The sequence below is a fragment of the Electrona antarctica genome, assembly GCF_951216825.1.
Source record: "Electrona antarctica genome assembly, chromosome: 11".
Classification (NCBI taxonomy): Eukaryota; Metazoa; Chordata; class Actinopteri; order Myctophiformes; family Myctophidae; genus Electrona; species Electrona antarctica.
Genome location: NC_136792.1, coordinates 14,591,639 through 14,602,176, shown reverse-complemented (window position 1 = coordinate 14,602,176; position 10,538 = coordinate 14,591,639). Strand labels below are relative to the sequence as shown.

Genomic DNA, 10,538 nt, shown 5'->3' with positions numbered 1-10,538 from the left:
TAGTGTTCCTATTTATCTGTATCACAATAGAAATACATTTTTCAAGCCACAATGTCATTTCTTTCTTTTTGTTCCCACAAAAATCACTCAAACATTAAAATATTAGTGTTTTGCCAATGATGCAATATCATCAGGTTTGGAGATAGACAAACAGGCAGACTGACTGACAGACGGATGGATGGATGGATAGATAGATAGATTAGATAATCTGATATTATACTTAACTACTCCTCTGAAACAAAATAGATGTACATCTTGATCATCCATTAGTGATTTTATTGACTAAAACACTAATGGATTTTAGCCACATAATGACCTCCAGTAGACTCCGGCAGTCAGACTCGTTAGCAACAGATTGATCAGTGTGTGAAATGTGAATGAAATTATGCAACCAGTCATTCCCTCCTCCTGAGTAGAGCTGGATGGAGTAGCTGTGATGAGCCGGGCAGACGGCCAGGTGTGAAGGAGGAGAAGGGCTCTTTCTCATTCTTCTTCAGCTTGACAGCAACAACTTGTCAACATTGGCTTTGTCACGTCCACCACTCGTGGTTTGAGGCCGCCCACAGCTCTCACGCACACATGCACGCGCGCGCGTGCACACACACACACACACACACACACACACACACACACACACACACACACACACACACACACACTCACACTCACACTCACACTCACTCACTCTGGGGACTGTTCATATTTGGAACCATGTCTGATTTCCCTCCTCTCTGCAACTCTGTGTTTATACAGGAGGATGGCCACATATAAGTTTATATATCTGGGGGAAATTTGACAAGAATGTATCTGTGCATGACACATACTTCCTGTGGGCCAGTCCCAGGCATTGTTTGAACTTTTAATTGTCTTCTCCCTCCTCGGCTCCTCCATGGTCTAGCAGTGGGGTTCGCACAGCAGTGTCACAGCGACCACATTCCAAAGATGACACTTCTTTTGTGCAGGAACAGTGGTACGTTTCATGCCAGACCTTTTACGCCCCACCCCCCCTCAGACTGGAGGGTGAAGGGTCAAGTACCAAGGAGCCATTAACATGACCTGTGACCTCTGACCCGATGGCTATCATCCCATTTTGTTGGAGCCATCATCAGGAGGCACCGGCTTTAATCATCAGCACAGCACACAGGCGACACACTGGCTTTATTCAAGCATATCAGTGCTGGCTTGAGGTCACTGGTAATAATCTCCCATGTCAGTGTTTCGCAAACAATGGGTCGGGACCCACTCAGAAATGCTCAAGAAACGAAAAAATAAATAATAATACATGACTACTTTTACGTAATAGTGAACATAGCCGATCATGTGTTTTTGTAAGTTTGTATAAGAGTCCCAGGGAGAAACCAAATGTATAGCTTTTGGGCCCTGAGCTGAAAGGTTTAAGACCCGGTGTTCTGTGTCAGCTAAGAACCCTACCCTAAATCTCCTTTCCTCCTCACATCACTTTAGTTCAGTATGTCTTTCTTCTCATCACCTTCTATCTGGTGTGAACTGTGGGGTTATCAGGATGTTGCCGAGTTAACTATGGGGGCAACGACATGTTACGCCAGGTCAGCCGTGTGATGTCCAGTTATCAGGAACAGGAGCATTACTCAAGCAAACAGGATGAAAAAGAGTGATATAGAGAAAGAAGAAGAGAGAGAGTATCATAATCAGAATGGGGAAAGGGTGGGTGATATATAAACATGAACAATATAGAAAACCGTGTAGAAGGTATGAATTTGCACTTTGGTATGGATTTTAGGACATACCTTGCTGACTGGCAAAACCCTTTTTTGTTTATTTTATTTTCTGCTGTACTTTCGGCAGCTTCATTTTATTGTATTTCATAAAGTTTTTATTAAGAAAGTTACAGTAGTCCTATTTGTATTTTTTGCACTATAAATATCTCTGTATATGTGAAAAATGCAATACAGAGTAACATAATAGCTGGAATGAGGAGGAAGGGAGTAGAAACAGTAACAGAGAGAGCCAGGGGTGAACCTCGCTGTTGGACTGTGGTTTGAGAATCTTTTTCCCACAGTGCTTTGGGGCAGAATGGTTGGGTGGGGGGGTCAAAACGACAGGGTCGGCTCCCAGGAGATATTAAAGTCTTCTTCGTTTACTCTGGTCTGCTTTTCCCCGACATCCAACTTCCTCTTTTCAGTTTTCACTTAACACAGTCCCCATTAACGTCCTGCCACGTAAACACCAACGCTGGGACTGAGGCTGACGGGGTCAGCAAGCCACAATCACTCACAGGATCCTTTGTTGTTTGATGTCTCTGACAGAGCCAGTGTGGCGTTTGTGGCCTTTAGGTTAGTGCAAACCACTATGAACACCTCATAGTGTGAAACATGGTGAGATGTGTGAGTTGTTGTGGCTATATGGATGATGATGATGACCTTTGGCCTTTGCTCTTAGGGAGATGTCCAAGGAGCTGAATTATGAGAGAAATGCAAAAGACACGAATGTAGGTAGGGTCAGGTTCAGATTTTAAAAATACCAAATCCACACTCCAGGAATTTTTTTATAGTGGTGACGGCGATTCGAGCACCAAGGCTCTTCTATCTTTTTCACAGAGAGCTGAATCTGCCACATTAAGCTTTTCAAAATCTTTCAAAACTTTTGGCGCATAGTCAAGTTGTGAAATGCCTGATCAGCAAGTCCCATGTTCGATTCCCGGCCGGCTGGACCATTTACTCTGTGTCATCATAAAACCACTACTCTCTGAATTTCATGTTTCAAAACAGCAGATCTACAAGCTCCCATCATGTGATCATGATGCAACATGTTGTGAGCTTGTAGATCGGCTATTTCGAATAGCCAAATAGTAAAATAGGAGATAGGACTTAAGCATTTAAGTGACAATAGAGTGACACGTCTTCATAAAGGACAAGGGATAGGATCAAACAGGATGTGTCCTCCTTACTCAAATTCAAATCAGCCAAGTCTTAAATTCTCTAAACAAAACGGTCATAATCTAGTAATGCTAGTCACTGCATTCTTTCATTATAGCAGTTGACAAGCCAAGCTAAATTGAGGTTATTTTAATGTGCGCATTGGGAAAAGGGTTGGCTGTTCTGGAACTGTAAACCACAAAGCTTCTGTGAATAGTCAGATGTTGGTTGAAGTGGTCCCATGTGGACGTTAGGGTCCCAGTCCTGACCCTGTATCTCTCTCTCTTACTCTCTCTCACTCTCTCACTCAGACGCACACGCACGCACGCACGCACGCGCGCACACACACACACACACACACACACACACACACACACACACACACACACACACACACACACAGTCACACACTGAATTTTGTCAATGTAAACTCTCTGCCCTCCTTCCAGATGAGGGATTGGAAGCTGTACCTTGGTTCATATTCCTGCATTTACAGTCCAGTAACTGCTAAAGAAATAAATAAATCTTCGTCCACATGAAAAATTATCTCATGAGTCATGGCCGGGTTTCTTTGCGTACGTCAGAAATGGGAAGATATAGAAATGAAACCAAATTTGGTCAAAGTGGAGATGGCAAAGCTTGGAAAGAATGCAACTTGAGGCTCAGGCTGAAGATAATGCAATACTTACACACATACAATTAAAGCACATAAGGCCATGCCTCAGTTATTGCCCCAATATATGAATGAATGAATAATCTTCATGATTTGGTTATCAATTTTCTTAAATTTTAAAGTTTAAGAAAGCTTAACTCATAATCCATAATTTTGTTTGCCTAGGTCCAGACCATAGACATGTGTATTACCTTGATCTATATATAAGCTACAAGCTGGTAGTTCTACTATTTATGTATTATTTTGTTTACTACAAAGCTGGAGAGATTCGGAGACCACTGTTAGAGAGCAAACACTCTACTGAATATAAATAGTAAATGGTGTTTATCCAAGGCGCTTTACATAGATTGTGCATTACATTCTCCCATTCACACTCAAATTCATACACCGATGGCGGCGGAAACCATGCAAGGAACCAACCAGCACATCAGGAGCAATTAGGGGTTCAGAGTCTTGCTCAAGGACACTTCCGACACTAACTCTGGGGGAGCCCTGGTTTGAACTGGCAACCGTGCGGTTACCATCCAGCCGCCCGTACAATATAGCTGAATATAGAGCTTTAACTTTTTAATAAAATAACAGCTACTTTAATATCTCAATCATCATGAACTTAATGATCAGTTCAGTTATGTTGAAGGTGAGACGAATACCGGAACCGTGCTAACTGCTAATATATTGAAATCATAAATTAGTATGTTGTATAATTAACTACTTGGGACGGTTCATATTAAAGCAGCTCTATAACATTTGAATTTAATCAAATGTGTGGTTGTATTATGTCTCCCTGATCTTCTATTGAGACATAATTTAGATGGTGTCAAAGGTCATGTCTCACCTAGACAGATGATCTGACTTGAATGGACCTGATGGACAAGATTCAACTTATCCCCTGAGCAAGCGGGCAGGTTCTAATAGCTCAAAATAATGTCACAGGAAACCGGGTTCAAATCTGGGGTAGAAGACGAAAGTTACATTAATGTTATCTTTGTGGGATAAGAGGACAACGTGAAATAAAATAAAAGACCAGGTTCTAAATTATGTGACAGCTGATTTATACTTGATAGCAGCAAAATAGCAGATCTACAAGCTCACAACATGATGCACTGTGAATCTGCGATGCGAGCTTGTAGATCTGCTACTGCTGATACACGAAATGGTATCCATTTGCTACATCAACCCATGCAACAAGAGTAATTCATTAAACATCATTTATTATGTGCTTAGATTGGTCAGCACACCTCTTTCATTTTTTGTTTTTACAAAAACACATTCCTGACATTGTTTTGTGATTTCCATCACCATTTCAAACAATTGTATAATTTCAAACAATTGTAGTCACTCAGTCTTTCTTGGCTCTTCAGCAATGCCAACGATCCACTGGCATCTTCAGTTCAGAATGCCACTAACATTTTCTGAAAGGCTTTAAGATTACCTGAGGAAAATAGGTCTGGAAACAGTCTGGTCTCTATAACAATATCATTCAAAAACAAACCTTAAAAAAAAAGAAGAAAAAAAAGAAAAAAGAAGATTCAGAGCATTGCCAATACAAACGTACACCGTGATACAGGGCATATGAGGATAAAAGCAGTAGTTAGTTGGGGTAGATGAAACACTTCACCTTTGGTTTGGATTCTCTGCCAATACATGTATAGAGAATCGATCACTTGTCTTATAACAAAGTGGATAGTGTGATAACCTAAAGACAAGTAATAGTTGTAGGGGACTATTTGAATAAAGGATATTCTAAAAAAAATAGCACAACCTACAACTCAAAATCCCTTCTTCACTCATTCCAACATTTGTAAAAAACTGGTAAATAGAATAGAACATAATATCAAATATGGCACTTTCATTTTCTGAAGAAATTATTCTCCAACACGCCCACTGTATACTATTATGAGTAATGATGCAAATGATGTGCTGTAAACATTGATCAATGAACATTTAGCCCCAAACATATGGAAATGTAGACCTTCCCATGAGTTAATGGTCATTTTACATTGCCAAAAAATACTTATTACAATTATTGAGGAAACGCAACCATTTGTTTTAATGCCTTGGGTAGTGACTGGCATACGTCAGTAGTGGAATATTAGAATTAGCCCTTTCAACAGAACTGATAAACTTACGGACACATTATGGACCAACTATAACTGGCCAAATATTGACCACTTTCCCTAAAAACTAAATATATTTAATGTTTTGTTCCCGACATGCCTCCACATGAAAAGCTCTAAGCAGAGAAAATACAGGTCAAGTGGTCACTATTAAAAGAAAGGAGGAAAAAAAAGGTCATTAAGAAACAGCATTAGCAAGGTTCCAGTCCCTTTGGGATTGCTTTTAGACAAATTCATGAAATGCACTGTTGCACACAATGTTACATAGCTGAATTGATTGTGTCGATTACTTGTCAAGGCATTGTGCTTTTCAATGGACATGCAGGCCTCTTCTATGTATAGGAACATTACTAAAAAAGTGTCTCGCTTAATTTATGCTTCGACAAAATAGTGTTGCGCAACATGTCGTTTGACAGTTCCGTACTTTCCACTGAAAGATGTCAATGTGAGCTCTGAGTGACATGAAGCCTTATCGTTGCTCTTGGGCAGAAACCTCTTATCTCCATATTTGAACTTGTCTTTTGTTGTTTTTTTCATAAATCAACTCCCTACTTGATCATATTACTGTGTCACACAAAAGCATCACAAGTACAGGACACTGGTCTACAAACCTTTGAGCTTTTCTGCTGCTTTTGAATTTGAATTCTGAACAGTAGGACATGATGTATGAGGTTTCCACCCGGCAGAGACGTTATGTTTTGCTTGGCCCACTGATGGCAAAGTATCTTAAGACATACGGTGGCTGCAGTAAACATTTCAGCATCCGGGACAGGACTTGTATGCTTCTTTAACTACTAAGTGACCAGGCATTTCTTTTTTTAAAGACAAAATGCACCCTTCTACTGTGAAGGGGGCTGATTGGATCAAGCACTCTTTGGCGTTGATCCAATCAGCCGACTGTGTGGACTGCATACATCCCTTGTCAACCAGAACCTTAAAGCGACATTAAACTCTAGGCTGATTTTCTATTTTGTTTAGCAGTTTAGGTTAAAAACTATGGCAGGGTAAAACATGGCAGGCTGCATAAGACTGACCTTACAGTGATGTAAGCAACACAACTACAGCTAATACAATTAATAATGGGTGTGTTAGATTATATCCATGGTCCATTATATGCCACTGGTCAAACATTGCATATTAATACACTTAAAATCTTAACATACCCACTGTGTTGACCACATTGTACTGTAACTTCTGTAAGGTCAGTCTCATGCAGTCTTCCATGTTTTTACCCTGCTGTAGTAGTTTTTGAACCCAAACTGGAAAGCAAACTACAAAACCAAGCAAGGATTTTATCCCCCTTTATTACATGGCTTGGTTGAATGCTTGATTCTGATTGGTCAATCGCTGAATTCAGCAGTGTGTTATTTCTTGATAACAGACCACTGCCTAATCAAACTCTCTGAGCACCCGCTGGGCCCCGCTGATTTAGTGCCGTTTCCAACATGACAGCCATGTAAACACACACACACACACACTGTGACACACAATGTAATTTACAGCTAAACATTGCTCTCAAAAATGTTTTTGAAAACATTTGAGCGAGAAATAGAAAAAGCAGTACCCGAAAATGGATTCTATTTGATCAACTCACTTCCTTGTTTTCCGACAGTGCTCCAGCCCTGCAGCTGGGTAGACGCAGCCAGCGTCTACCCAGCTGCTTATGGAAAACTTTTTTTGTTGTGTTTTGGGTCAATTTATTAGGTAGCTATGTAATAAGCGGGATAATATCTGGCTAGGTGGTCATTGTCGGGATGGTTGGTTAAACTCCCTGTCTGTGAATTATCTCCCGACAATGACCACCTAGCCAGATATTATCCCTTACTTAACCGCTTAAGCCCTATAAAATTAATCATATGACAAATAGCAAAAATCACAAATCTACAAGCTCAAAACACGTCATGTCATGACTTGTAGATTTTCTATTTTTGACAAAATAATGACATGCCCAAAAATAGGGAGGACGCCTGGGTGAAGCCAAACCGCATCAGAGCGCAACATGTTGATGTTGCGCATCAAACCGCAACATTTCGGGTGAGATAAAAACAGGTAGCAAGGATGACACTATAACTGCGGTATAGTCTAGAACCGCGGTGATCCATATACATTCAGGTTCATGAGCTTTGCACCGGTATCCAGTCGCCGGCCTTCTTGTTGGTTCAGAGGTACACGTCCATAGTGTTGAGGATCATGTGCCGGCAGAGGGGACAGTTCTGTTGGTAGAGGGGCTGCCTCAGCACTATGTTGGTGCAGTCTCGGCACAGACACAGGTGTCTGCAGGGCAGCAGCACCACCGTCTTGGTGCAGTCCTGGCAGATCACGCACTTCTTCCTCTCTTCCTGCTCCTTCAGCAGGCTCAGCAGGCTGTCGGCGTTGGGGAGCGTGGCGCTGCCGCCGTCTTTGCCCGACGATGAGGACAGCTTCTTTAAGGGCCTGTCCGTGCTGGAGCTGGGGAGGACGGCGTCCAACTGCTCCCGGCGGCCGCCATGACCGTCCCCCGCTCTGCCGTCCGGGGGGTCCCTCCTGGGCCCTTCTCCTAGGGCTGTCACGATTACACATTTGAGGATTAATTGTTGCACAGATGATTGCGATTAACTATTTAATTGTGTTTTTGGCATTGAACATTGGAACATGAATACATTTCGATTGATAAATACCTGAAATAAACGAAGAAATTACTAACATATTCATTATTTTTATACTTAAATAAATAAAAGGCAAACAAAATAGCTGAAATAGCTGATCTACAAGCTTTATACAATGCGTGTATTCAAGCTTAAAAACGCATCGCTTTCGTGACGCATTGTAAGCTTGTAGATCAGCTATTTCAGCTTGTTTTTTTAATGTATGAACATTTTTCAACATGGAAACGATTATGATAAAGTAATTCTCAAATAATTGCGATTAGACGAATCACGATTCTGTAACTATTGCGACAGGCCTACCTTCTCCTCCCGGGTGGCCGTCTCCGCCCACTCTGTCGTGGCCCTCCTCCTCCTCCTCCTCCTCCTCCTCCCCCTGGCCGTGGAGCCAGGTCCTCATGGTCAGGCCCAGGCGGCTGCTCTGGTGGGACAGGCGCCGCCACAGGCCTCTCTCCAGCAGGTAGAGGCGACGGAGGAGCCTCTGGAGCTGCCGCGCGGCAACGGGCAAGCGCCGCAGCGCGTCCCGCAGGTCCCGCCGCAGCGCCACTGACGCCCGGCGCAGAGCGGGCACCGAGTCGACGTAGTCCACCACGCGCTGCGCCGCCTGGCGGCTCGCCACCGGGTTCAGGTAGGCGGTGGCAGCGGCGGTGATGCCGGCGGCGAGCAGGAGACCGTAAACGTTCAGGACGAAGACGCTGACAAAGATGTGCGTCAGCGAGGCCAGGAGGTCCAGCAGCAAGGTGCAGGGGGCGTACAGGACGCTGGTGGTGCCCACCACGCTGCTGTACAGGAAGGTCAGAACGGTCAGCGTGAGTTCCAGGACCTTCTGGAGCGGGCTGGACACGGCCTGCCACACGCCGCTCAGCGCAGAGCACAGGTTCTGCGCGGCGATGAGCACAAAGTTGACCACCGTGTTGACAAGGTAGACGGCCAGGCTCACGGCGATGTCGCAGCCCTCTAGCACGGAGAGCAGTGCGCGGCACAGGTGCTCCTTCCCTCGGAGGAACAGGTGCGTGGACAGGTAGCCCGCCATCTTCAGGGTCTCCACCAGCCCTCCCAGAGCCAGCGTGCAGCTGCCCAGCACGGCCAGAGCGCCGTGGGCCAGGTTGGACGCGGCCGAGCCCGCCAGCATCAGGCCGACGAGGAGCAAGTTCCACAGCTCGAGCAGACAGTGGAGCGTCAACATGGGCAGGTTGTTGATGAACGTCATCAGCGCTATGACGGACCGTATCAACGTGTGGACAATGGCGAAATTTAGGTCCAACAGGAAGGAGATGAAGTCGATACATTTCCCTATGGAGGAAATAACCAAGTTCACCAAACCCATGATGACTCGGACGTCGACAGCTCGTTGCTTTACAGTCGTTTAAGCAAAGCCAAACTTACGGCGGGCGCCCGTGGCAACGTGCATGTCACGTTTCAATAACAAGCCAGGGACAGATCACAGTCACACAGATGCCAAGGTAAAGTTAATGAGCTCTGAAATATCATTATCATCATCATGCACAGTTATTATTCATTAATCCTCACACAAGCAGCAGCAGGTCAGTTTAAACTTAGAACCGTGCGGTTGAACGGTAACGTTACTCAACGGATGTTTACGTTCAAATGTGAGTCGTCCTGGCTGCAAAACGTTCCGCTTCGTTTCTTCACATCGTGGAGCTTAAAAGGTCCCATTCCCTCCATACCGCATCCATACACACACCGGTACACTATTCCATGCTAGTGTGTTTGTGATGATGGTCAAACGTGGCGTTAAAATGACGAAACGCTTGGAGATGTTAGCTGTTGTTGTGTGGTGGACGCCATGCTTGTTGTTCCGATTCGGTTTGATTTGATTGGAGTCAGCTGACCTGTGTGCGCTTCCCGAGGATCACAACTGCGCACATGGTTGCGCAACATTAGTCAGTGGATTCATGAACTGCGTCTGCGTGCCTTTCCCGCAACATCATCACCGATTCATGCGGTGATCAATATTTCATTAAAATAATTTATACAAAGCCTAATTCACATATTTCTCTTCCTTTCATTTCATCTACAATGGAGCTATGTATTCTTTCTTTCTTTCTTTCTTTCTTTCTTTCTTTCTTTCTTTCTTTCTTTCTTTCTTTCTTTCTTTCTTTCTCAATAATCTCAATACAATTTCTGTTGTGCAGCGGTTCTCAAGGTGGAGTCCGGGGACCGTCAGGGGTCCTTGAGGGGATTCCAGGGA

The 10,538-nt window shown here is 43.8% G+C and overlaps 1 protein-coding gene across 1 annotated transcript; it reads right to left on the bottom strand.

The window, feature by feature from the left end:
* Positions 1 to 4,761: 4,761 nt before the first annotated feature.
* rnf26 (ring finger protein 26) lies at positions 4,762 to 10,207 on the bottom strand. The gene is made up of 2 exons (XM_079514163.1): positions 8,630 to 10,207; positions 4,762 to 8,226 (listed from the first exon to the last, which is right to left on the bottom strand). The coding sequence occupies exons 1-2, from the start codon at positions 9,651 to 9,653 to the stop codon at positions 7,844 to 7,846; spliced, it is 1,407 nt and encodes a 468-aa protein (XP_079370289.1). The 5' UTR covers positions 9,654 to 10,207; the 3' UTR covers positions 4,762 to 7,843.
* Between the last annotated feature and the right edge of the window lie 331 nt (positions 10,208 to 10,538).